Here is a 27,954-nt window from a genome sequence, read left to right as displayed (position 1 = left end):
GATCCTTCTTTTTTTGGGGCCCTCTCCTGCAGACACCAAGCCACCCATCACCCCGATGTTCACCCCAGCCTCCAGCCCCCTCCCTTGGCCTGTCATCATTGGCATCCCTGCTGGCATGGTGTTCATCTTTGGTACAGTGCTGCTGTGGTTCTGCCAGAGTAAAAAGCACTGTTCCCCAACCAGCACTGCATCTGCCCAGGTCCTGCAGGCCTCCCACCGGCTGCCCTACCGGGAGAGGGACAGGAGCTTTGTGGCCCCTTCCTCCAGCCCAGAGAAGGACTGCCTGGGCTCCATAAACTATGAGGAGTATCTGGCTCAGCAGCAGCTTCTCCTCACTCAAGGGGGCTCTGCTCTCCCCCCCAAAATCTACCCCAAAATCTACAATGACATCCACACTCACACACACTCCCACGTGGACGGGAAGGTGCACCAGCACATTCACTTTCAGTGTTAGCCATGTGCCAAATGTTGTCCCCCTCTCTGCGCCTCTAAAGGATTGCATCGTAAAGCGAAGGTCTGAGCTTTGGACTGAACCACAGAGAACAGCTCTCTGGTTAAACACATCTGGAGCTGCTCTTTGAACTGTCACCTTGCCTGTGCTAGATCTTGATCTAACTGGGGCTTTATAATGATCATTCAGTACTGTACAACAGTGAAATTAAGGTGATGGTACATGAGCAGTTTTAGAGGTTAGTGCATAAATGGCTGCCCTAGTGATTTCTCAACTAAAATAACATCTTCCAATGGCAATGTATGGTTTTTACTGTACCTGCAAACCTGCCTGGTCCTTGGTGCTACTTTGTTTCATATCAAAACCACTGAACCCTGATGTGCACTTAAATCACCAAAAGATTCTGCAATGCGTTAAAGGCAGCTATTCAGACTTACTGAGAGTGCATATCCATCAGTAAATACATAAATAATCCATCATTAACTTGTTTACCCATATCAACTAACCAACAAGGATTAGGGTCAGTTTTGACCTTTACCTCTTATGTTGGGTACAAGATACAGTACTTAAGCTCTGCTAGGTGATGTTGAAGGCGGTATGGAATACAATACAAAAGGGCTGGTATTACGCTCATACTCAGGTAGCCCCTTTGATTTTGGTAAATGTTTCTTTATTGTTCAAATGCACATCCATTTAACCCTGACCACTATTGATGTGCCACCAATAATCCTGTTTTTCAATCACAAAAAAGGCAATATGAAAATACATTGTTAGCATTTATTTGGTATGTGAATCATGTCCATATCAAAAGACTGCAAATAGAATGTCCCAATGTTGACTGGACTCGCTAAATATCATTGCCAGAATCCAAACGTTACCACCACTACTAGCCTTTTGTGTTTTGTAGAATCCTTGCAAATATCCCGTGTTGCATTGAATACATAGTCCGCAGTCTAATTCAACCACATTTTAGATGTCATGGAGACTATTTTTAAAAGTCAGGCATTTTACATGTAGATTTTTTCAAAAGGTACATTTAATAAGGTTCTGTAGTTGCAATGTAATATGAAAGACAATGCCAATAAGGATAATCATAGTTTATGCAAGTACTTATACACAATTGGTTGTTTGACAATCTTGTATGATATACCCCCATTAAAAAAGTTGATTTGATAAAAGGACAGGCAAATAGATTATTTGGTTCATGGCCTCAATTCTTTACAGGAACTTGGTTGAGGCCTCAATTATAAAAATCAATCTATACTATGAATGACCTCTGAAAATGAGAATTGTAAAAAGCCTCCGGTCAGCCCACCGGCTTAAACCCCCATAGGCTTCCACTGGGAATGAAGGGATGGGTTCAGTGACCGTTAGCTGCCCTGCTAAGTAAGGACCATCAGGAGGCCCCTACAAAAGGCAGGTCAGCTTTCTTCCCGACATGGCTGGAAGAGCCTAGTCTACACAGGGTGATTCAGAGGGCAGCCAGCAAAGGGCCAGTGGTGCTGGAATAGATACAGACAGAGATAGAAAGTGCTCTCACAGGAGAGTGATGGCCCCTGCAAGAGTACACCGACTAGCATCGCTCCCATTTAAGAGTGAATCTAGCCCTTCTCCTCCCCTCTGCCCCACACTACCACCTCATTCAACTCCAATCTAGGTAGGATTTCCTTTCACCATTTAGGAAGTGCATTGTCCTGGTCCGGGAGTGATGTGACAGGACCCTGTGATTGCTCAGGGAAGAAGGGGAGCATTGTATCAGGGTAGCTTGTTTTGTTGTAAGCATTGTGGAACGGGATGAGCTTTGGTTCTGGAGACAAGAGGCTATTGAAATGTTTTAACAGCACATCACTAGAAGAATCTATGGAGGTACTTTAAGCTACTGTTCGGAATAACTTGTACAAATGTCACTGCTATACAAATGCCACTGCTATGCTCATCAGAACATGCAATGAATGCACGAAACCAAAAACTCAAAATTACCTTTGCAAAGACTACACTACAAAATATGACTTATGGTAAACAGCATCTCCTGGAGGATCAAAATGGAATTGAAGGCTACAATGCAATTCAAATAAACTTGCAAGGAGCTACAACAGATCTTGAATAGTAAAATGTTTTATTATTACAGTAATAAAGACAGACATGAACAAGACCAACATTGACAAAATATGAATCAGTAGATGAGCCAGTGAAGTACTATTACATTTCTCAATCTCCAATCAAGAGCAGCAAAACACTTACAAAGCGATATTCGCACATGCTCATCAGGAAGAGGACATATTTAGATTTGTAAAAAATCTAAACTACAGCAATAAAGGCAAGGACATAAACATACAGTTGAACTCAGCCCTTCTGGACTTTAGCGATTAGCTCATCGCAAAGATTGGTGAGTTCTTCAGTCTCTTTTACCTGAGGGGACAGGGGGGAAAAAAGCAAGGAAAATAATCTGATAAGAGCAAGAGCAAAACTTCCATGAACAAATTATGCCAAAAACATTGATAAAGGCAGCCCCATGGACTTCAGACTGAGGTGGACTTACTTTCTGGTCAAGGCTATTCTCCAGTGACTGGGCCTTTAGCTGCTCTCTGCGCAGCTGGGCCTGAAGTGCAGAGACCTCTGACTTTATTTTGGAGCGAACCTCTGCAATCTCTCCATTCGCCCTGGGGGGAAAAAGTAATAGTCAGCCAAGTAAGACTATAGAGGCCGGCAACAATATGCAATTATGTATCCGGCTGTATTTTGCACAAAAAAAGTATAGTTTGAATGTCTTACAGGCCAATTTTCTGCTCTGCATGGACTTTCAGGGTCTGGTAGCGCAGCTCCTCCTTCTTGATCCTAGCCAGGTAATCTTGAGCACATTTCTTCAGCATCTCTTCATTCTTAGTGGCACACAATTATAACCAAAGGTCATGAGGTTGGCAAAGCAAAGTCATGGAACTACATCAATTTAGTATCGTCCTTCACAGCAATGTTACTTACCTGCACCAAAGCATGGTGTTTTGCGCAATAATGTGTCAGCAAGATTCTATCAAATCATCAAATTTATTTATATAGCCCTTCGTACATCAGCTGATATCTCAAAATGATGTACAGAAACCCAGCCTAAAACCCCAAACAGCAAGATCATGTATTTTAAGCCTTCTCCAGAAATGATAATTACATCAAAAATGAACACAATTGCCTGAGAAAGGTGCTGGACCATAAGGACAGTTTGATGAAAAAGCTTTTATATATATATATATATATATATATAAATATAAATAGGTTCAAATGTAGACATCCCACTATGCATAGGTCATGACATTCTTTTTAATGCCAACCTTTTTGTAACCCTCGATGGCCTCTTTGTACTTGTCCAGTCTCTTGAAGAGCTCAGAGAAGGACCTCTCCATGGTGTTCAGGTCCTGTGATACCTGCTCCTTCTCCTGCAAGACTTTAGTGATCTCAGCCTGGGCCATCTCCTTCTCCCTTTGTTTATCAGCTGCAGGAAACAATGACAATCACAACATGTTGTACATTTTACATGAAAAGGATATTAACATTGCAAAATTGCCTTTACTACAACATACCCAATATCTGAGCAATTGTGGCTTCAAATTCAGACATGATTTTCCTGCAAAAACAAAAAAGCAGAGAAACCAACAGTTAATTGTTAGAGGTGTGAAATGAGAAGTGACCAAATACTAGTGTCAATGCTTATTGCTTACCCCATTGCATGATTATCCCAAGACAGCTTGTCATGCTTTGCCTTCCATTGAGCTTCCTGTTCCTTTACCTATAAAAACAAACCATTATAAATGAAAATGATCATGACTGGATTGAAAGGGACGAGAAAACCAAATACGTACTTCTTTCTGGATCTTGGCAATGGCAGCATCCATATCTTGCTGACTGTATTTAAGCACCTCTATGATGTTATCCTCAGTGTTGGCTGGTTGGGGGAAAGTTGAGGCTAGATTCATAGGGGAATTTTGCACAAGAGGAGTCATAGGACCAACAACCTGAACCTAAAGGGACAGAAGACATCCATTTAACAGTTTTCCCACATTACTTAGCTTTACTATATTATAGGATCTTTGAGGACTGAGGAAACTTACAGGTGGTGGGAAATCAATAAGTTTGGGGTTGAGAGATTTCAGTCCATTCACCTCATTCACTTCCTCCTTAGCACCAGTCTTCTGGTTATCCACACTAAAACCACATTAACAGAAACCTCGCTCAGATTTGGAGAAAACACCTTGATATTCACCTTTGAATTGCAAACCCATTTTAGATACACAACTAGATTAAGTATGCTCTCAATTCTAGGCCAATTAAATACTTAAATGCAACTAGAACATTTTAAGATGAACACATAAGTAATTTCCCCCACCCAGTTAGATGGGTAAAACAAAACCATGTGATTATGACCAAAACAGTAACGCACCGTGAAGCAAAGGCATCCGGTTGAGGGAGGTTGTAGAGTCCTGTGGGGCCTCCAGACTTCTTGGGGCTTTCTCTCATGAGGGGGTCAAATTTGAGGTACAGAGATTGTTTCCTCAGTGCTGACTCCTTGAACTGAATTTAAAGGCCACATAATTAGAGGAAGCCCAACATGTATATAAACCAGGTATGAAAGTATGTAAACGCACGAAAAAAGGAAAAGACCTCACTGTCAACTGCGTTTATTGTCAGCAAATTTAACATTTGTATGAACATAAACAAGATTCAACCACTGAGACATAAACTGAACAAGTTCCACAGACGTGACTAACAGAAACGGGATAGTGTGTCCCTGAACAAATGGGGGTGTCAAAATCAAAAGTAACAGTATCTGGTGTGGCCACCAGCTGCATTAAGTACTACAGTGCATCTCCTCCACATGGACTGCACCAGATTTGTCAGTTCTTGCTGTGTTACCCCACTCTTCCACCAAGGCACCTGCAAGTTCCCGGACATTTCTGGGGGGGGGGGCCCTAGCCCTCACCCTCCGATCCAACAGGTCCCAGACATGCTCATTGGAATTGAGATCCGGGCTCTTTGCTGGCCATGGCAGAACACTGACATTCCTGTCTTGCAGGAAATCACGCACAGAACGAGCAGTATGGCTGATGGCATTGTCATGCTGGAGGGTCATGTCAGGATGAGTCTGCAGGAAGGGTACCACATGAAGGAGGAGGATGTCTTCCCTGTAATGCAGAGTTGAGATTGCCTGCAATGACAAGCTCTGTCCGATGATACTGTGACAGACCGCCCCAGACCATGACGGACCATCCACCGTGATCCCGCTCCAGAGTACAGGCCTCAGTGTAACGATAAACGCAATTCCAACCATCACCCCTAGTGAGACAAAACCCCTGGTGATGTCTGGTGAGGACCTGTCTTACAACAGGCCTACAAGCCCTCAGTCTAGCCTCTCTCAGCCTATTGGACAGTCTGAGCACTAATGGACGGATTGTGCGTTCCTGGTGTAACTGGGGCAGTTGTTGTTGCCATTCTGTACCTGTCCTGCAGGTGTGATGTATCCTGTGCAGGTGTTACACGTGGTCTGCCACTGCGAGGACAATCAGCTGTCCATCCTGTCTCCCTGTAGCGCTGTCTTAGGCGTCTCACAGTACGAACATTGCAATTTATTGCCCTGGTCACATCTGCAGTCCTCATGCCTCCTTGCAGCTTGCCCAAGGCACGTTCACGCAGATTGAGCAGAGACCCCAGGCATCTTTTGGTGTTTTTCCAGAGTCAGTAGAAAGGCCTCTTTAGTGTCCTAAGTTTTCAGAACTGTGACCTTAATTGCCTGCCATCTGTAAGCGGTTAGTGTCTTAACGACAGTTTCATAGGTGCATGTTCAGTAATTGTTTATGGTTCATTGAACAAGCATGGGAAACAGTGTTTAAACCCTTTACAATGAAGATCTGAAGTTAATTGGATTTTTATGAATAATCTTTGAAAGATGGGGTCCTGAAAAAGGGGCATTTCTTTTTTTGCTGAGAGTGTGTGTGTGTGTGTGTATATATATATATATTATTTTTTTATATAATCACTTACATTGCTGGACCCAAACTGCTCCAGGTAGTCCATCTGTCCATCAAAGTCATTCGCCATGACTTGAGAGAACAGGGGACAAGTGTTAGTCAAAAAGCTAGTCAAGTCGACATTACAGCAACGAACATGAATTCCTCAAGTTATTTGACTTACATGTGGTTCCAGGAACAAACTCATTAAATTCTGACATGCCATTTTGTGGGTTCTGCTCAAATGGGCAGAGTTCAAAGGGTTCTAGGGTGCTCAGTGAAGGTTGGTCAGGTTCAGTTGGAGGTTCCTGCTCTTGGCCAGACAAAGGATCCTGAACTTCACAAGATTCCACAAGATCAGCAGCTTCAGATGGAATGTTGTCCTACAATTGTAGAAAGAATGTGTGCTTATTTGGGTGACAATCAATATACAGCTTTGGCTAGCCAAAATATTTTTCCAATATATAATCTGATCAAGTTTTTAAAAAGCTTACAATTCCTTCTCTTGTGGCAGAAAGATCAGGTTCAGTCCTTGAGATTTTGTCTCCAGCACTAGGAAGACTGAAAATATAATCACTAGCAGCTAATGGAGCGGTGCAGCTACATTAAGCTTCTCTTTATACAGCACTGATTATGCTTCAAATATAGATCATGACTACCTTTAAAACATTAATTTAATAATATTAAAGTTGTAATGAACATGAACTTACAGTGGCCATGGTGCGGTGTCTTTCTGAACAGGCTCCGTCACTTTATCAGGGGAGGCAGCCACCCTGACTGAGTTTGATCCCTTGGCCTCTGAACTGGATTTCACCTTACAGACTATAGAGTCACTCATTCTTGCATTTGTACCAAATGGATTGAAGTCTGGGTCATCAAACGTGTCAAACTTGTACACGCCTTTTGGAACAGGAATATCAGAATCACTGACCGCTGGCATCACTGGAGATTCCGTAGATAGAGGTTCTTTCTTTTCTTCAGGTACAGCCTTTTTCTCTGAAGGCTTAAGACCAGGAGGCCTTTTGACAAACCGCTTGGGAAGAGGCTTACGTTTGATCTCCCCGCCGTCATCGAAATTGAACTCAAGTTTCACTGGCCCGGCATTGGGAGCGGCTTCACTCGGCTGAGGCATGGAGTCTTCAGCGGGCTGGCTCGTCTCCTTGGGAGCAGGTGACAATGGTGCAATAGCTCTCATCTCTGGCTGGACAGGTGCCAATACAACTGGCTGAGACACCCGAACCATGGCTGCAGGTCCCATTTCCTTACCAGCAGGGGCAATCTCGTCAACTTCCACCTCTGGGGGTTCATTGCATGGCAGCTTTCTTCCAAGTACGGGGGAATTCTGAATTTGGGAGGCTCCTGTTTGGAAAGGATTGACTGAATCAAGGTCGTCAAAATCGAATTTGTAAGAACCTTTGGGCGGCAGAGGAGTCTCCTTATCTCTAGAGATGTCGATAGCTTGATCTGGGTTAAGGTTAACGGATGACTGTACAGTCTCGTCCTCATCAGCTTTGGATAACTCAATGGCCGGATCCTTCGTCATGGTGACCACACTGCTGTTCCGTTCTGTTGAACGCACATCAGCTGAGATGTCAGCAAGAGAATTTTCCAGTGATGGCATGAACGGGAGGGTCTCATCCAGTGCCGTTTCAATCTTGTCAAAATCATCTAACATCTTCTCATGAGAAACTTCCTCAACTACAGTAGGTTCACTCAGATGAACAGCCTTGGAGGCTTCAACTAGTTCACTGTGCCTTGCTGGAGAGAGGACCATTTTACCAGACCCTTGGAAGGGATTGATGACATCAAGGTTATCAAAATCCAGCTGATAACCTCCTTTACTCTGAATTGGCATGTCATCATCAGGATAGGATGACACATCTGAAAAGTCCACCGTAAAATAAGTAAAAAATCAAGTCAACATTTTATGGTTGAAATAATGGTGACAAAGCGATGTCGTAATGGATCTTGGACATTTATTAAAACGCATCTACCTGATTTTGGTACATCAACAGGCACATTGATTTCCTGCAGCAACACCCTGTAAAAATACGAGGATAGATTAGTCTTGAATCTTTCATCTTGATACGATTATGAATAATCATTCTGCCAACGTGACGTACAGCTACAGCTTTAAAAAAAGTACATGCTTACTCTTCTGGTGTTGTAAGCTGCAGAGACTCTAGGGCTTTTGTACAGTAATCTATGCTTGCCATCTTGAGGGACTTTGTTGGTGATTCTATTCTCTTAGTGTGAGGGTCTCTTCTTGGAGTCTGAAAACAAACCTGAACGCAGACACCAAAAGGTTATCTGAAAACAAAATGTTCTTTCAAACAGACAAATAAAGAAATATAAAATGGGTAAACCTAACCTGGTTAAATTGTTGCGCGCACATTGAGTGAACTTTATTTTTATGCAGTTTACTCTGAGTAAACACCTCAAAAAATGTTGGGTGTGCGTCCACTAGTGCTTTTTGCTAGACTATTCAAACAGTCAAGCATAGATCCTCAAATAACAAGATTATTTTATTTTACAGAGAGAATTATTCTGGAACATTTTAAACTACTAGAAGACTAGGCTTCTTGACAACATATATGCACTGTACCTTCCCTCCCTTTCCTATAGTTTTGTTGGACAGGTTCTCTGCCTGAGACTGGCGAAGGATGGATGGCCTCCCAGTCGGCTGATCCAAGGAAAAGATGTCACAACTCGTCTCTGAATTGCTGTGCTTTCTTCCAGGGCAGATCCCACGATTCTCATCGTTCACAGCAGTAGAACTCATCCTATGAAGAGGGGCACACAAGTGAGGGAGCTGAAGCAAAAGTAGGCCCCACCCAGTAGACAGCTGGGCACACTGATTAGACTGAGCAAAGCACGTCATGGACGTCAATCTAATTGACGAAGCCCATTCAATCTAATCTCTAGATACAACATTGAGGGGGTGTGTATCAGCTATACACCGATTGTACAAAACATTAGGAACACCTTCCTAATATTGAGTTACACCTCTTGTGCACACTCCAATACTTCCCACAGTTGTCTCAAGTTGGCTGATGTCCTTTGGATGGTGAAACATTCTTGATACACGAGAATTGTTAAGCGTGAAAAAGCCAGCAGCGCTGCAGTTCGACTCAAACTGTGTGCCTGGCACCTACTACCATAGCCTGTTCAAAGGCACATTAATATTTTGTCTTGCCCATTCACCCTCCGAATGGCACACACAATCCATGGGCTGCAGTCCAAACACTTAAGACACCCTCGTCCACTTACCCTCGCTTAATGCCCTTATGGTGAAGGGGATTTCCCTCTTGATGGGCGGTCCAAATGATTCGCCAAGCAAGGGAAGTTTGCAACGTAAGCCCCTCAGCCCTCGTTTTTAGTCAGCTTCGCGAGTGTACAATTCAGGCCCCGGAGTGAACATAAACTCCCCACAATTCAATTTGCGACGATTGTACATGCGCTAAGAAGTCTGCGAAAACTTAAACATCAATGGAGAAGTCAACATACAAGTGTAAGTAAAAACTAACATAAATAAGTTTGAAATGGTGCTACTAATGCACATGACAGCACAAACACGTCTCGTAAAAAGTAAATATTTTTGTTTGGTTATCTTTTGGAAATTGTAGAAAAACCTTTTCCTTCTTCAGAAGTTCCAGCTAGGCAGGCTAATGTTAGTTAGCTAATTAATTTGCTAGCTATCATACAGTAGGTGTATATTAATAATAGAGGTAAACCGATTATGATTTTTCAACGCCGATACCAATCGGAGGACCAAAAAAAGCCAATACCGCTTAAAATCGGCCGATTTAAAAACAAATTGTAATAATGACAATTACAACTATACTGAATGAACACTTATTTTAACTTAATATAATACATCAATAAAAATCAATTTAGCCTTAAATGAATAATGAAACATGTTCAATTTGGTTTAAATAATGCAAAAAGTGTTGGAGAAGTAAAAGTGAAATATGTGTCATGTAAAAAAGCTAATGTTTAAGTTCCTTTCTCAGAACATATGAAAGCTGGTGGTTCCTTTTAACATGAGCCTTCACTATTCCAAGGTAAGAGGTTTTAGGTTGTAGTTAATATAGTATTTATAGGACTCTCTCTCTAAACCATTTGTATTGCATATACCTTTGACTATTGGATGTTCTTATAGGCATTTTAGTACTGCCAGTGTAACAGTATTGCCAGTGTAACAGTATAGCTTCCGTCCCTCTCCTCGCCCCCTGCCTGGGCTCGAACCAGGAACACATCAACAACAGCCACCCTCGAAGCATCGTTACCCATCGCTCAACAAAATCCACGGCCCTTGCAGAGCAAGGGGAACAACTACTCCAAGTCTCAGAGCGAGTGACGTTTGAAACGCTATTAGCGCGCACCCCGCTAACTAGCTATCCATTTCACATCGGTTACACCAGCCTAATCTCAGGAGTTGATAGGCTTGAAGTCATAAACAGCTCAATGCTTGAAGCATTGCGAAGAGCTGCTGGCAAAATGCACGAAAGTGCTGTTTGAATGAATGCTTACAGGCCTGCTGCCTACCATCACTCACTCAGAGCAGTCTATCAAATCATAGACTTAATTATAACATAACACACAGAAATACAAGCTTTAGGTCATTAATATGGTCGAATACAGAAACAATCATCTCGAAAACAAAAAGTTTATTCTTTCAGTGAAATACGGGACGTATTTTAACTAACGGGTGGCATCCATAAGTCTAAATATTGATGTTACATTGTACAACCGTCAATGTTGTCATAATTACGTAAAATTCTGCCAAATTAGTTCGCAACGAGCCAGGCTGCCCAAACTGTTGCATATACCCTGACTGTGTGCAATGAATGCAAGAGAAGTGACAATTTCACCTGGTTGATATTGCCTGCTAACCTGGATTTCTTTTAGCTAAATTTAGAGGTTTAAAAATATATACTTCTGTGTATTGATTTTAAGAAAGGCATTGATGTTTATGGTTAGGTACAGTCGTGCAACGACTGTGCTTTTTTTCACAAATGCGCTTTTGTTAAATCATCCTTTGTTTGACGAAGTTGGCTGTCTTTGTTAGGAAGAAATAGTCTTCACACAGTTCACAACGAGCCAGGCGGCCCAAACTGCTGCATATACCCTGACTGTTGCAAGAAAAGTGACACAATATACCTAGTTAAAAGAAATTCATGTTAGCAGGCAATATTAACTAAATATGCAGGTTTAAAAAATATGTACTTGTGTATTGATTTTTATGGTTAGGTACACGTTGGAGCAAAGACAGACCTTTTTCGCAAATGTGCACTGCATCGATTATGTGCAAGTAATATCAACCATGTGTAGTTAACTAGTGATTATGATTGATTGTTTTTTATAAGATTAGTTTAATGATAGCTAGCAACTTACCTTGGCTTCTTAATGCATTCACGTAACAGGCAGGCTCCTAGTGGAGTGCAATGAGAGGCAGGTGGGTAGAGCATTGGTCTAGTTAACTGTAAGGTTGCAAGATTGAATCCCCGAGCTGACAAGGTAAAAAAATCTGTCTTCTGCCCCTGAACAAGTCAGTTAACCCACCGTTCCTAGGCCGTCATTGAAAATAAGAATGTGTTCTTAACTGACTTGCCTAGTTAAAAAGGTGTAAAAATGTATTTATTTATCAAATCGGCCAAATCGGTGTCCAAAAATACAAATTTTCGATTGTTATGAAAACGGCCCTAATTAAATCGGCCATTCCGATAAAAATCGGTCGGCCTCTAATTAATAAATATATTTAATTTAAGTCGACATGCACTTATAATTGAACGTAGCGCATATAAAGCATCCGAAAAGACAATCAATGCGGGATGAATGAATGACGAAATTCAAGCCAAGGGTGGTCCATTTAAAAATCATTCCTTCCTCCCTCGCCCTGCAAGTGTATACTCGTCAGACATCAGAAGTGTTCAATTAATTTGAGGGTTGAAGGGATAGGGTATGTCTTTTAAGTGTTTGGACCACAGGCCATGTCTCAAGGATTAAAAATAATTTAACCTGTCTCTTCTCCCTCTACACTGATTGAAGTTGATTTTACAGGTGACATCAATAAGGGATAATAGCTTTCACCTGGTCAGTCTCGTGAAAAGACCATGTGTTCCTAAAGTTTTTTTACACTCAGTTTGTGTCGTTGGATCCTTGTTGACAATGGATACATGTAAATGTCACCAACCTGTAGAAGTCTAAATGTGCAATTTATTTGGAAATAAAAGGTGAAAGGGTCATGTGCTACCAGTGGGGAGAAATAACTGTTCATCAGGCCACAAAGACTTGTCATTCAAACAAGTTTGTTTACAGACATTCCAATTGATAGCCAAGGCTACATTTATATTACCAGATTCTGAATTGTACACAACACTTGTTAGCATGCCAAGAATGTTGAGTTGGTGACAATGACTAGAAGCAATTTACCCACTACGTCCTCACACCATAATGTGGCCTGCAGTTCCAGGGCTTGTCAGTTTTCCCTACACTGGATGCATCTGCCAGGCCTGCCAAAGAGCACACAAAATCTGCAAAGTCCATTTGGAATCATTCAGAGTTTGGCTAAATTAATTTCCCTTGGTGCATAGCCAATTAAACTAAGCCACCGTGACTGCAGCATTTTGTGGATGGTCCGGTTTAACATTTAACTAGTACATAAAAGGTTTGAAGCAATGCCACGAGTTTTGCTCTTACTTGAACTAATAATGGCAATCGCATACCAGCTAACGTTAGTTAGCTAGTATGCTAACAAGGAACAAGTCCAAATAAAATCTTGTTCACATTAGGTACGCTACCTTGTAACGCTAGTTCGTTATTAATTCAGCACGTTAGCCAATAACAATTAACAGTAGAAAACTAGCGGACCTTGTCAGCTGCTAGTTAGGTTGACATTAACCATAGATAACTAAGCAATATGACTAACACAATTACCTAAATAAGCAGTTTATCCTAACATAAATGACCAGTTTATATTGTACTGTATAGATAAGACATTGGAGGGAACTTGTTCTCGAGAACCCAAGGCAAAGCTAACGTTTGCGCTAGGAGTTAACTAAAGTCAGTTAGCTGGTTAACGTCAGTTACTAACCATAAGTCATTTAGTTAGCTAGCCAACGTTAGGTAAATCGCTAGCGTGGGGCTACAAAAGATGCATCAAATTAAGGAAGACATTTTGCGCTACATACCTCAATCAAGGAGTCGGATAAGCATAAAATAACTTCTCTTGACGCAAATAACTCAACCCACAGTTTATTTTTCGAAATCGTCTTGCAATGCAAGTGGTCGGTAGATTTCGAATTTAAACGCCTCGATTTGGACCAATTAAACAGACAGAAAACACAAAACATGGGGCGGAGCTTTATACGAATAAGCCAATAGCGTTGCGTGACTTTGAACCGACCAGTGAACTTGCGCCAAAGACGAGACAAAGACGATTTAAAACACTATTTCCAGGCTCGCGTTTGATGCCATTTTTTATGATTAGAGAGTGTACATTTTACAACACGACGGAGGCAAGAGTCTATACTGTCTGTTCCGTAATGAAAATGGATATTCTTTGCAGCCTCTGCTCTTGGAGAGGGAGAAAATTAAACGAAAGAGTGCATTCAGAAAGTATTCAGACCCCTTCCCTTTTTCCACAATTTGTTACATTACAGCCTTATTCTAAAATGGATTAAAACAAAAAAAATCCTCATCAATCCCCCATAATGACAAAGCAAAAACAGTGTTTTAGAAATTTTAGCAAATTTCAACAAAAAATAAATAAAACATAAATACCTGATTTACAGTATACAGTATTCAGACCCTTTGCTATGAGACTCGAAATGAAGCTTGGGTGCATACTGTTTCCATTGATCATTATGAGATGTTTCTACAACTTGATTGGAGTCCACCTGTGGTAAATTCAATTAATTGGACATGATTTGGAAAGGCACACATCTGTCTATATAAGGTCCCACAGTTGAAAATGCATGTCAGAGCAAAAACCAAGCCATGAGGTCAAAGGAATTGTCCGTAGAGCTCAGAGGCAGGATTGTGTCGAGGCACAGATCTGGGGAAGGGTACCAAAACATTTCTGCAGCATTGAAGATCCCCAAGAATACAGTGACCTCCATCATTCTTAAATGTAAGAAGAGACCCGGCCAAACTGAGCTATCGGGGGAGAAGGACCTTGGTCAGGAAGGTGACTAAGAACCCGATGGTCACTCTGACAGAGTTCCTCTGTGTAGATGGAAGAAACTCCCAGAAGGACAACCATCTCTGCAGCCCTCCACCAATCAGGCCTTTATGGTAGAGTTGTCAGACAGATGCAACTCCTCAGTAAAAGGCACATGACAGCCCACTTGGTGTTTGGCAAAAGGCACCTAAAGGACTCTCAGATCATGAGAAACAAAATTCTCTGGTATGATGAAATCAAGATTGAACTCTTTGTCCTGAATGCCAAGTGTCATGTCTGGAGGAAATCTGGCACCATCCCTGTGGTGAAGCATGGTGGTGGCAGCATCATGCTGCAGCATCAGCGGAAAAATGAACGGAGCAAAGTACAGAGAGATCCTTCATGAAAACCTGCTTCAGAGAAATTGCAGTGGGAACCATGAGGCCACGTCTTTCGAATGCCCCACATGGGTGAAAGAGAATGAGGTGGCCAAAGTCAGGGTTGTACAGAGCATTTCATATGCAGCAGCTGTGAAAAGGGCTGAGAGTTTGAATGGTGCACCAGAAAAGTCCATTGTGGTGGATAGGCCTACACTGCAGGCTGCAGGGGTTGCCTTTCACCAGCAGGATCCTGACACTTTAAAAGTTAAGAAGGTGGACTTTGTGGCCTTTAAAGCTATGGTAATTAATGGCACTGCCAAGGTGGGGAGATGGTCCAGGAAGATAGAAATCATAGTGGATGTGGCGAAGTAGTTCCTGGGGCTGAAAGATTTCTCAGCGAAGGAGTTACATGGGCTCCTGACATGGCGCAGCAGTCTAAGGCACTGCATCTTAGTGCTAGAGGTGTCACTACAGACCCTGGTTCGATTCCAGCTTGTATCATAAACGCACAATCGTCCGGGTTAGGATTTGGCCGGGATAGGCCATTTAAAAAATAAAAATACATTTAACCTTTATTTAACCAGGTAGGCCAGTTGAGAACAAGTTCTCATTTACAACTGCAACCTGGCCAAGATAAAGCAGAGCAGTGCGACACAAACAACAACAGAGTTACACATGGAATAAATAAACATACAGTCAATAACACAATAGAAAAATATACAGTGTGTGCAAATGGCGTGAGGAGGTAAGGCAATAAATAGGCCATAGTAGCGAAGTAATTACAATTTAGCAAATTAACACTGGAGTGATAGTTGTGCAGATGATGATGTGCAAGTAGAAATACTGGTGTGCAAAAAATCAAAAAAGTAGATAAAAACAATATGGGGATGAGGTAGGTAGAGTGGGTGGGCTATTTACAGATGAGCTGTGTACAGCTGCAGCGATCGGTAAGCTGCTCAGATAGCTGATGCTTAAAGTTAGTGAGGGAGATATGTCTCCAACTTCAGCAATTTTGTTTATATTTTTTTATTTTATTAAAAATGTAAAAAATAAAAAAATAGATTTTTTATTTTTTACAAATTTTTTGCAAATCGTTCCAGTCATTGGCAGCAGAGAACTGGAAGGAAAGGCAGCCAAAGGTGGTGTTTGGCTTTGGGGATGACCAGCGAGATATACCTGCTGGAGCGCGTGCTACAGCAGGTATATTGTTATGTTGTTATGGTGACCAGTGAGCTGAGATAAGACGGAGCTTTACCTAGCAAAGACTTATAGATGACCTGGAGCCAGTGGGTCTGGCGACGAATATGTAGCAAGGACCAGCCGACGAGTGCATACAGGTCGCAGTGGTGGGTGGTATATGGGGCTTTGGTGACAAAATGGATGGCACTGTAATAGGCTGCATCCAGTTTGCTGAGTAGATTGTTGGAGGCTATTTTGTAAATGACATCGCCGAAGTCGAGGATCGGTAGGACAACTACAACATTTTCCGTCAAGATAGAACTGTCAAGGCCTCCCGGGTGGCGCAGTGGTTAAGGGCGCTGTACTGCAGCGCCAGCTGTGCCATCAGAGTCCCTGGATTCGTATTTATTAGGGTGGATTAAGTTGGTTTCACTATTACCTATGTATTTTTATATGTTTATTTTTGGGGTTTCAACCTTTCCAGTTGGTGGCGGCAATAACGTTACACCTTTTGGGGTTTTAGTCCTCCATAAAACCCACAGAAGATGATGGTCGAACCCGCCAAAGTCAAAGATGGATTTATGTAGATGATAGCTACACTATCACAGAGTTTTGACATTAGGTTGCAACAAAGCAAAATGAATACAAAGGGAAAGGTTAGGTCACCTAAACGTTCAAATTTTCATGTGAACTTTTGTTTATACTAACAGTTAGCTAGCTATTGGTTTGGCTGAATATTAGGATATTTGTAGGCAACACCGGCTTCGAGGGCATTATCACTTTTATACAATGGGTTACCAACATATTCAAATAATGATGGACATATTTTTCATTAACATTATTTTAGTTGAATTTATTGATTCTATTTCATCCTTCCACAAGATATAGTCCCGACACAAATCTAAGGTTGCTACCCAAGTCGGAAGGTCATTTGTTCTATCAGTACGGTTGCCAGAAACACGACCCAGTCAAGTCTGTTCAGTCTTTGTGTTCTGTATCTATGGACACAACCCAGTCGTTCTGAATGTTTTCAGTGATATGAGGTAATGAGGCGCGATTTCGCCTGGGATTGAAAATGTACCCTGGTTAGGACACTTGTTCATTGGAGCTGGCCAACAACACAGATAACACAATCACTTCAAACGGAAGCTGGAAAGACAGCAAAAGAGCTGCACTTCGTTTCTTACCTTTTTTTATTGATTATTTTTTAATTACCCCTTTTTCTCCCCAATTCCGTGGTATCCAATTGTTAGTAGCTACTATCTTGTCTCATCGCTACAACTCCCGTACGGGCTTGGGAGAGACGAAGGTTGAAAGTCATGCGTCCTCCGATACACAACCCAACCCAACTGCTTCTTAATACAGCGCGCATCCAACCCGGAAGCCAGCCGCACCAATGTGTCAGAGGAAACACAGTGCACCTGGCAACCTTGGTTTTGTACATATGTATATACGCATAAAAGACTGAACGACCAGCCGACTTCTTCTTCTTGGGTGGGGTTTATCGGCGGTTGGCATCCAACGTTCTGGTGTACTGTACTGGAGGGTGGGCCAGAGACAGGGAGAAACTAAATTCTACCTGCCAGCCAAGTTGCTCTTAAAAAAAGATAACACATTTGAGACTATATCGAATGACGTTCTACTCAATATACTCTTTAAACTAATTTCCTGTATCCCCTTCTCCCTCATACTAAACTCAGCAAAAAAAGAAACGTCCCCTTTTCAGGACCCTGTCTTTCAAAGATTATTCGTTAAGACACTAACAGCTTACAGATTGTAGGCAATTAAGGTCACAGTTTCTGAAAACTTAGGACACTAAAGAGGCCTTTCTACTGACTCTGAAAAACACCAAAAGAAAGATGCCCAGGGTCCCTGCTCATCTGCGTAAACGTGCCTTTGGCATGCTGCAAGGAGGCATGAGGACTGCAGATGTGGCCAGGGCAATAAATTGCAATGTCCGTACTTTGAGACGCCTAAGACAGCGCTACAGGGAGACGGGACGGAGAGCTGATCATCCTCGCAGTGGCAGACCACGTGTAACAACACCTGCAGTTGTAAGGCAAGTCCTCACAGACATTGTCACCTAAGTGCACAAACCCCCCGTTGCTGGACCAGACAGGACTGGCAAAAAGTGCTCTTCACTGACGAGTCGTAGTTTTAACTCACTTGGGGTGATGGTCAGATTTGCATTGATTGTCGAAGGAATGAGCGTTACACCGAGGCCTGTACTCTGGAGCGGAGGCTGAGGGTCCGTCATGGTCTGGGGCAGTGTGTCACAGCATCATCGGACTGAGCTTGTTGTCATTGCAGGCAATCTCAACGGTGTGCGTTACAGGGAAGACATCCTCCTCCCTCATGTGGTACCCTTCCTGCAGGCTCATCCTGACATAACCCTCCAGGATGACAATGCCACAAGCCATACTGCTCGTTCTGTGAGTGATTTCCTGCAAGAAAGGAATGTCAGTGTTCTGCCATGGTCAGCGAAGAGCCCGGATCTCAATTCCATTGAGCACGTCTGGGACCTGTTGGATCAGAGGGTGAGACCTAGGGCCATTCCCCCCAGAAATCTCCGGGAACTTGCAGGTGCCTTGGTGGAAGATTGGGGTAAAATCTGACAGCAAGAACTGGCAAATTTGGTGCAGTACATGAGGAGGAGATGCACTGCAGTACTTAATGCAGCTGGTGGCCACACCAGATACTGAGTGTTACTTTTGATTTTGACCCCCCCCCCTTTGTTCAGGGACACATTATTCAATTTATTTTAGTCACATGTCTGTGGAACTTGTTCAGTTTATGTCTCAGTTGTTGAATCTTGTTATGTTCATACAAATATTTACACATAAGATAAACGCAGTTGACAGTGAGAGGATGTTTAGATCTCAGCCTCTCTCTTTCCCTCTGATACTGCCCACACTGTAGCAGTACATGCTCCATGGTCTCTGTTTCCTGGCAATAATCACACTTTCCCATTGGATGCTTTCCTATCACATTTAAGGATTTATTCAACTGGCTGTGTTCCACCCTTAATCTTGTAAAAATAGCCTCCTCGACCTGCATCATTGGTGGAAGAATGGAATTGTGTGAATAAATTAATCAAAATAACATTTTTAATGATAATAATGATAATAATTTTTAATATGTTGGTAACCCGTTTTATAAAAGTGGCAATGCCCTCGAAGCCGGTGTTTGGAGGACATATTGGCATGGTTTGCCAGCCCTCGACTTGTCTCCAGCCTCCGTGCCACTATATCCTGCAAACACCGGCTTCTCGGGCATTATCACTTAAATGTCTAAATGCTTTTTATACTGGAGATCAAGTGTATAAATTGCCTGGCTGGGCTGATGAGACAGTGGATTGTGCAGTCAGATGGAACATACTAAATAGGCATTAACTTCATACATTTAGCATGTGGTAACTTGTGGAATAGACGATGGCTGGAATGAGGATTTAACCAATCAGCATTTAGGATTAGAACCACCCGTTGTATAACTAACTATAAAATGACTGAGGTTAAATTTGAGGATATATTCATCCATATCGGGGAACCGTTTAGAAATTACAGCACTTTTTGTACATAGCTAGTCTCCCTATTTTTAGAGGACCAAAAGTATTGGGATAAATTCACTTGTGTGTATTAAAGTAGTTAAAAGTTTAGTATTTGGTCCCATATTCCTAGCACTCTATGATTACATCAGGCTTGAGATGCTACAAACTTGTTGAATGCATTTGCTGTTTGTTTTGGTTGTTATAGATTATTTTGTGCCCTTTAGAAATTATTGGTAAATAATGTATTGCCATTTGAGTCACTTTTATTGTAAATAAGAATAGGATTTCTAAACACTTAAACACTCTTGATTTAATCGTGAATAATGATTATTGAGTAAGTTACTAGTATAGATGCCATTTCAATGACGGGAGGTTAGCATTTTTGGGGTGGTATGATATTTATGCCTGTAAAGTTCTCACTCATCGTTATTCACAATTCATTAAGGATTATCTGTAATCATGGTAGCATCCACATTAATGTAGAAGTGTTTAGAAACATATCCTAATCTTTTTAACAATACAAGTGACTCAAATGACAATACATTATTTACCAATAATTTCTAAATGGCACAAAACCTCAGTCATTGTATCATTTCAATTTCAAGGTGCTGGAGTACAGAGCCAAAACAACAAGAAGTGTCACTGTCCCAGTACTTTTGGAGCTCACTGTATACGTACGTCTCTGTTATCAGATTCAAAATCTGGCTGTTGCTCAATGTAGCATGACCAAGTAACCAACAGGTAATGTGGCTTAATGTTATTGCTAATTTCTCACAAGAGCTGGCCATTGTCTTCAATTTAATAATAACTTGACTCACTCTACACATACTGACATGAGTTGCCCTGCTTCATTTGGAAACTTATCAAATCAAATCAAATGTATTTATATAGCCCTTCTTACATCAGCTGATATCTCAAAGTGCTGTACAGAAGTACTGCCAGTGGCTCATGTTTGTCATGACAATTCTAGAAGAAGTTGGCAAGAAAGTAGAAACTGGCAGCCAGAAGTAGAAACTGGCTAACCCTTTAATGTTTGTGTTCTGCAATGTAGTGGTGACACTGACTCGATTAAAGTGTTTGTGCGGGTGAGACCTCTGATCCATGGGACCAGCCTAACCACTGATGGATACCAAGGTCTCTGTCACCTCTCCGAACACCATCTGCCTGCACATCAAGCCGTTGCGCGGACATTCACCTATGACCATGTTGCTGATGTGGACGTCACTCAGGTCTGTTTTGGTGGACAGACTGTTACAGTTGCTGTAACCTGGAGGTTTAAGTCAAACCAAGCTACATTTTAATTGATTCATTTATTCCGTCTCCTCTCTCTGTGTGCAACAGGATTCTGTATTCCCGAGGTCTGTCTGATTGCGACAACTTTCACTGATGACCAACGGGGGGGGGGGGGGAGTACCTGTTGTTCCTCATCAGCAAGGAGGTCGAAAGGGTGAACAGAAAGTAACTGACATTGAAATATGAGAAGTGCCAGTGATTTTGTTTTATCGGTTCTCTCAGATTGATGATTTAATGATTTATGATGAACCTTGTTTTTCCTGACAGTCTGGAAATGCCAAGAGCTTCCTGTGCAATCGCTCCTTCATTGAGATCTACAACGAGCAGGTTTATGATCTGCTGGACAGCGATTCAGCCAACCTGTTCCTCAGAGAGAACATCAAGAAGCGGGTGTTTGTGGAAGGGGCTGTAGAACATTTTGTCACTTCAGCTGCTGAAGCTTACCAGGTACTAAATAATTTCATGTGATTGATCCAATGACTTGCTTTTGTCATAGCGTAAATTATACTCGCTTAATTTATTGTGTAGGATTGATTTGACTGACGTTGAACTGTTGGCGTTGAATTTGTTTCTCCTGCTTCCCTCTCAGGTGCTATCAATAGGCTGGTGTAATAGGCGTGTGGCTTCTATCTCCATGAACAGGGAGTCATCGCGGTCCTATGCAGGCTTCACCATGACTCTGCAGTCCAAGGAGGCTGCTGGAGGTGGTGAACATCCGCATATCCCAGCTGAACTTGGTGGACCTGGCTGGGTTGGAGAGGCAGAGAGAGAGACACACACACACACATGCACACACACACACACACACACACACACACACACACACACACACACACACACACACACACACACACACACACACACACACACACACAGAGGGTTACAGACTCAAGGTGATGCAGGAGTACTGTCCGCTGACTGAACATTCACAGCACACAACAAACCCTTTAGAAGGCTAATTTCCACCGTGAATCTGTTATTGTGTATACTCATTTGTTATATTTTTATCCCTCCTCTGAGATCAACCCCCTCTTTTCTCCTCTTTCAAGAGGCAAGCAGCATCAACCACTCCCTCGTGATCATGGCACTGGTGGATGAGTCCAATGGGAAGAGCAGGCATATCTGCTACAGGGACTTCAAACTCCCCTTCTTGCTTTGGGTAAATTGATTCTAAAAAAGCTCTTGCTTTCTTGGCGTTCCTGTTGTGTGCTAACATAACAACTATTTTCCTGCAGGACTCTCTTAGATATAATGCTAAGACCTAGATTATAGCCAATGTGCACCCAAGTGCTTTGGGGAAACTGAAATCAAAACAAGATTAGTATGCAAAGTTGGGTTTATCGCAATAGTTATTAAATATGCTACTAAAACGTTTCTCCATACAGGAGGGGAAACCTAGTCAGTTGCACAACTGAATGAATTCAACCTAAATGTGCCTTCTGCATATTTAACCCAACTCCTCTGAATCTTAGAGGTGCGGGGGGCTGCCTTAATCTACGTAATTGGCACCCATGAGCAGTCATTGTTGGGGGTTAACTGCATTGCTCAAGGGCAGATAGACAGATTTCTCCACCTTGCTGTCTCTGGGATTCGAACCAGTGGCCTTTCAGTTACTGTCCCAATGTTCTTAACCACTAGGCTATCTGCCACCATGATACTGTGATACTGATTGTAATAGATACTGTATTTGTGGTTGTTTAGTGAGTATCTCCTCATGTGATTCCTTGTGCTTTATCAGGCCCTGATCAACGAAGACATGCATGGGAATGTGAGGCAGCTACAGGCTGAGGTGAAAAAGCTGAAGGAGCAGCTAGCTCTGGCTCTCTCTACCCAGACACAATTTTACTTTCACCATAATAGTTTGCAGACTCATCTCACCCCCTCACATTTTCTCTCTCACTCTCCTTTAGGTGGGAGTGGGAGCAGCCCCTGGAGCAGCAGCGGTCCCTGCAGGATGCCTTTGACCAGATCCATGCCGAGGCCAAGTTTGAGGCAGACCAGTCCAGGCAGCAGCTAGAGGACAACCAGCAGGACATCATAGCTCAGCAGGCCCAAATCACTGTCAGTCAGCTCCTTTTTAAACCAACCAAGCCCGCTTCTCTGTTAAGGACATTCAGAGCCTACCTGTCTCATTTGTATGACATTACAGTTTATCCCCTATGGAGGATTGAGTGTGATTAGTTTTTATTGATGAATATGTTGGTTGAATTGTAGGAATTGACAAAAAGCTCTTCAGTCTGAAAGAACACACAAACCAATATGACCCCCCATTTGAGAGAGGCTAGAGAGAGCACTTTAGAGTGAGTTGTATAAAGGCATATTTTCTATTTGTGCATGATGAGACCTTTTTGAAGTGTATTTTAAATGTTTTGTTGACATGTTTGATTTGTTTCTCCCTAGAGAGCTTGTTCAGAATATGGAGCAGAATGTAGTGCTAAAGAAGCAAGTGTCTGACTGGACTACACAAAACCAAAAACAAACCTGTCATTCATTCATTGTTATTGTGTACATGGTGGTTAATGTAGTGTTTTATTTATATTTCTTAGAAATTGTTATCTCTAGTATGTGTTTTTAGTTTTGTCAAATACAGGGAAACTGTTTGACATAATTGGATCTTAATCGCCAATCAACTGTAATTGGCCCGGCCTTTGTTTGTATTTTTACTTTGAAAGACTTCTAATATGGCAAGCCTTGAACCAAATCTGACAACTGCCAATGGGACCATATCCAGCCTTGAGAAAAAGTAAGTCTGCTCACTTAAATGACCTGCCATTAATTACTATTATTTGGGGATATAATTCAGTTTTCATGTATTTGATACATCTAATCTCAGAAGTCTCTTGTTTTGTGTTGTTTGTCCTGGAGCTGATCAACCAGGCCAGGGACCTCTGCAGTAAGCTGGGCCAGAAGGATCAGGGCCTTGCCATGCTGTCTGCAGGTGTCAAAGACCTTACGGTACTGACTCAAGTAATTTATGTACCTCTTAATTCATTATCATTTTTAACTTCTATACTTACATTTTTTTGCTGTAGTTTACCAATGTATTATTTTTTTTACCTGGTTTGTTCTTATAGGATATGTACAATCTCCTTAGCCGATGTGAGCAAGACTTTTAAACAGGTGAACATTCACAGACCAGGACGTGTACTCAGAGCATGCGCGGACCACCTGGCAAGTATCTTCACTGACATTTTCAACCTCAACCCCAAGTCATAGACTGGTCTCTCTGCTACCGCATGGCAAGCGGTACCGGAGCGCCAAGTCTAGGTCCAAGAGGCTCCTAAACACCTTCTACCCCCAAGCCATAAGACTGCTGAACAATTAATAAAATGGCCACCCAGACTTTTTGTATGACTGAATTCCACCATTATGACAACGTCTGGATGGATGTTTTGTCCTCAGGTGGAGGTGTTACAGGAGGAGTTTATGCCACTAAGTCTATGCCACTAAGGAGGTGGAGCGACTCACCAAGGTGTTAGATGAGCAGGCAGGTCTTCTCCAAGCTTCACAGTATCAGACTGCCCAGAAGGAGGCTACCACTCTCCAGGGGAAGGTACCAGGCCATTTTTTTCCTATGCACATACAAGAGCCACTGAAAACAAATCAAGGGCTACAGTAGCATGGAAAATGTCAAATTTTAGACCAAACAAAATAGATTGTACAATTATCTCTGTTTATGTGATTTCCCTACCTGCTTTTCAACAGTTAAAACAACAGCAAGAGGCGGTTGAGAGGACTGTCAGAGGTGAGAGTGCCAATCATGTTCCACAGTCATCCGTCATCCCTAAAGTGCTTCCACAGGTTATCGAGCTGGAGAGCCGACGCTCCACCATGATGACTATGGAGGTGCCCCTCACTGAGCTTAACTATGAAAGGGCTGCCAAGAACGAGGAGATCCAGAAGCTCAAGGTGTGGTTTGTTTACTGCATGTCATGATGAATGCCAAACATCCAATCTTGAGACACTTAATTAACACATTGATATAACACTAGTTATATATATGTTTAACTAGTCTGTGATGATTTCCCACAGGGTCAATTGAATGAGAAGGAAATGGTGCGAATGGAGATTCAAGCTGTTTTTGACGAGCTCTACGCCAAGCAGAACCAACTGGCTCAGAATGGGAACACAAATGGGTTAGTCCATTCAAATCTAATTTTTACCGATGGATTTTTGCAACCCAAGTGTTATCAGGCTGTTGATTTGTGAAGTGTCTGATGTATATATTTTAATTGACAGGGATGTTTTAAATGAGGCCATTCATCAGAACGTCTTGAGAGAGCTGCAGGAGGAGAGGAGTGCAATGGTCTGTGTATCAATCACTCAACTCCCCTGTTCACCTGAAAATGTAGTTTAGTCATTTGGAAATACCATTATTTGTAATAGGTGCTTTTTCATATTTCTTAATTTCCTTTAATTTGTAGAGAATAGTCATACAGAGGCTCACTGAGGCTCAGGAAAGGTATGCAAATAACACTTTGTTCTCTTATCACACAGATTCTATGTGGACTATACTTGTGTAGTGTGTATGCAAATTCATTTTTTCCCGAGTATTTTTTTGATTGTTGGTGATGATTAGACTGACGAGTCAGGAATTGCTGTTGGCCCAGTCTCAGACCAGTGTCCAGGAGCTGAGGAACCGCTGCCTAGAGGTGAGCCGGAAGGAGTGAGACCAGGAGTGACTGCTTCAGGTGAGATGTCTGAATGTCGGCAAACCTGTCCCCTACCTGTCTGAGGAGAACTGCAAGCTTGTGGGCCATAAGAACCATAAGCAGAGGATTGAGTACCTGGTCAAGCTCAAAGAACACCAAACTTCAAGTGGTAATAATCATATTTAATATTTCATCACCTGGCTGCATGTTTACTTTTTGTAAGTGTTATAGTTACCATCAAGAGACTTGGCCTCAGCAGTGAAATACTGAGGGGGCATTTCACTGCATTTATAGACTTTTAGTAACAAACACAATTTTTCAAGGGAAATAAAATCCTCAGATCTGAAATGAGTATCTGAGAAAATGCTTGGAGAGATTCTATTTGGCTGCTCAACATTTCTTGTTGACTGTGAACATGTCCCCCAAACAGAAAGCCTTTTCACCCTTTTTTAAGTTGACCAATAACTGTGTTATTGCATCACATAATAGGATAAACTGGTCAGTACAGTACATTACCTGTTTCAAATACTGTGATTCTCTAAGAAAAATGTCTTCATGTTTTTTCATATTTCTGTATGAATATATTTCTACTTGGGTTGGGAATCTATTGTGTATATTGTGATATGTATAACTGCGATATGCATATCATTGGATTTGAGTATTTCACTACCTCTCTGCAGCAACTGTAGCCTCCCTGGGTCACATTCAAAGGGAGGCCGTGCCACAGGCTCAGCTGCGTCTTCATATCAGATGTTCATTTCAGCAATAAGGCCCAAGGTGGTGTGGTATTTGGCCAATATACCATGGCTAAACCCCTGAGGTGCCTTATTGCTATTATAAATTGGTTGCCAACATAATTGAGTAAAAATACATATTTTGTCATACCTGTGGTTTATGGTCTGATATACCTCAGCCAATCAGCATTCAGGGCTCGAACCACCCAGTTAATAATTATGGTTACATCATCATCCTTCATATTGTATTATATGAATTTTGGTGGTCCATATATCGCCAAGCCCTAGTATTTACCACAGGGGCTATCAATCACAGATACCATATGTAGGGTAGATTGTGACATGATTGAACAACTGTTATGCTGGATGAAATATATTTTGTAACTGTAAATTGACTGTGTATACATTTAATCAGATCATCATTCATAAAGGCAAATTCTGGATGTTTTCCTTGTTGATTCTGCCCTAGCAACATATCTATTTTGTTTTTGCTAACATCTGTATCTTGTCTATTTGTATAGTTGTGTGACCAATAAAATGTGATTTTAGTTTTAATGTTAATATTTAGTCTCACCTTTGTTCTCTAAATTCGGAGAATAGTATGGGTGGAGATAATTCCCTGTTATTGGGTCTACTGCTTTTGTATGGGTTCTGTCTACTCTTCATTACTCTAATGTCTTGGTAATATGGTTTATGTTAATTATATAATCGAATAAATGAATATTTTAGTTTCTTGTTTACATTAGGAGTATGAAAGGACAGTACCCCTAGCTACCAGATGGGATGTTTGATTCAGACATAGAGTCAGCAGGTGTACTACTGTCACGTGTCTTTGAACCGATGATTAACTCATTTAGAATTCTACAGCAACATCCACCCTTGAAAACGTATCAGCGGTCTCTGGAGTGAACAACATATGAAACATGAAGAAAGCAATAACTGCAGAACAGATAACAGAATGGTTTACATTAGGGACCCATTTTGCTAACATTCTAATCACGGATGAAGTTCCAAAAGAAGTAAAGTTAGAGGAGTCATCAATACAGAGGTGAGTTCAGTTGGCTAGCTAGCTAGCTAACGTTAGCTAGCAATTCCATCTACATTTTGCTAGCTAACGTTAGCTAGCTTACACATGCTCCCTTGCACCATAGACCGTAAAGTCTGCCTGTAGTCACCAGGTTTCCATTGACAGGCCAGATGAAAACAAACATTTTCCGGAAACTTCAAATCTGCTAGACAATGTGTGATATTTTTGTCTGTAACTTGAATTATGATTGAATTTTTTTAAGCAAATATTGATAGAATAACCATATCGAAGTAAATGTGGAGTCACGTGATGACGCGTGGTCCTCTCACTAGATGTATCGGGAAAAGCATGCAGTTTCAGGCTACATATTAAATACATTTAATTTTACAGTGTGATGAGTGCACATTTTAATAAATATCTAGGGTCTTGTTCAGGTGACATGATCATCGATGATTGGCTGCCGCGCTTGTCCATAATCTCATAAATGTAGGCTATACATGCGCTCTTGGAGCGTTATCTACTGCTGTTGTATAGTGC

General features: G+C 41.8%; 3 protein-coding genes and 1 long non-coding RNA gene across 9 annotated transcripts in view; 3 read left to right on the top strand and 1 right to left on the bottom strand.

Moving 5' to 3' along the window:
* LOC139375189 (fibroblast growth factor receptor-like 1) overlaps positions 1–2,603 on the top strand; it is a 54,410-nt gene extending 51,807 nt beyond the window's left edge. The window contains exon 7 of the mRNA XM_071116752.1: positions 33–2,603. Within this exon, the coding sequence (XP_070972853.1) occupies positions 33–454 (422 nt within the window). The 3' untranslated portion in view covers positions 455–2,603. The remainder of the gene's footprint in view (positions 1–32) is intronic.
* LOC139375186 (transforming, acidic coiled-coil containing protein 3) lies at positions 2,551–13,744 on the bottom strand. Of its 5 annotated transcripts, none has more exons than XM_071116746.1 (17): positions 13,635–13,744; positions 9,047–9,224; positions 8,596–8,726; positions 8,436–8,482; positions 7,152–8,322; positions 6,936–7,002; positions 6,626–6,824; positions 6,476–6,534; positions 4,878–5,008; positions 4,549–4,642; positions 4,300–4,458; positions 4,159–4,226; positions 4,021–4,064; positions 3,772–3,932; positions 3,224–3,330; positions 2,991–3,111; positions 2,551–2,860 (listed from the first exon to the last, which is right to left on the bottom strand). In XM_071116746.1, exons 2-17 carry the CDS (start codon positions 9,221–9,223, stop codon positions 2,795–2,797), a joined length of 2,802 nt encoding a protein of 933 aa, XP_070972847.1. In that variant the 5' UTR covers position 9,224; positions 13,635–13,744; the 3' UTR covers positions 2,551–2,794. The 5 variants fall into 5 exon arrangements, with proteins under 5 accessions (XP_070972847.1, XP_070972849.1, XP_070972848.1 ...); XM_071116748.1 differs by having other exon boundaries at positions 6,936–6,993; XM_071116747.1 differs by lacking the exon at positions 13,635–13,744 and adding an exon at positions 12,877–12,956.
* Positions 13,745–22,014: 8,270 nt separating this feature from the next.
* On the top strand, positions 22,015–22,982 carry LOC139375191 (uncharacterized). Its single transcript, XR_011627762.1, has 3 exons — positions 22,015–22,163; positions 22,743–22,793; positions 22,915–22,982. It is a non-coding gene; the product is annotated as an uncharacterized lncRNA (long non-coding RNA).
* The window catches only part of LOC139375185 (ATP-dependent RNA helicase TDRD9-like), a 32,769-nt gene continuing 27,797 nt past the window's right edge, over positions 22,983–27,954 (top strand). The window contains exons 1-10 of one of the 2 annotated variants that reach the window (XM_071116742.1): positions 22,983–23,747; positions 23,870–23,959; positions 24,079–24,175; positions 24,407–24,557; positions 24,710–24,913; positions 25,037–25,140; positions 25,244–25,310; positions 25,429–25,466; positions 25,615–25,695; positions 27,258–27,438. In XM_071116742.1, the coding sequence (XP_070972843.1) occupies positions 27,314–27,438 (125 nt within the window). In that variant the 5' untranslated portion in view covers positions 22,983–23,747; positions 23,870–23,959; positions 24,079–24,175; ... (5 more) ...; positions 25,615–25,695; positions 27,258–27,313. Of the gene's footprint in view, positions 23,748–23,869; positions 23,972–24,078; positions 24,176–24,406; positions 24,558–24,709; positions 24,914–25,036; positions 25,141–25,243; positions 25,311–25,428; positions 25,467–25,583; positions 25,696–27,257; positions 27,439–27,954 lie in introns of both variants that reach the window. The other variant, XM_071116743.1, reaches the window with a different exon arrangement.

The sequence above is a fragment of the Oncorhynchus clarkii genome, chromosome 19 (genome assembly GCF_045791955.1).
Source record: "Oncorhynchus clarkii lewisi isolate Uvic-CL-2024 chromosome 19, UVic_Ocla_1.0, whole genome shotgun sequence".
Taxonomy (NCBI): Eukaryota; Metazoa; Chordata; class Actinopteri; order Salmoniformes; family Salmonidae; genus Oncorhynchus; species Oncorhynchus clarkii.
This window is presented reverse-complemented; position numbering and strand designations above follow the sequence as displayed.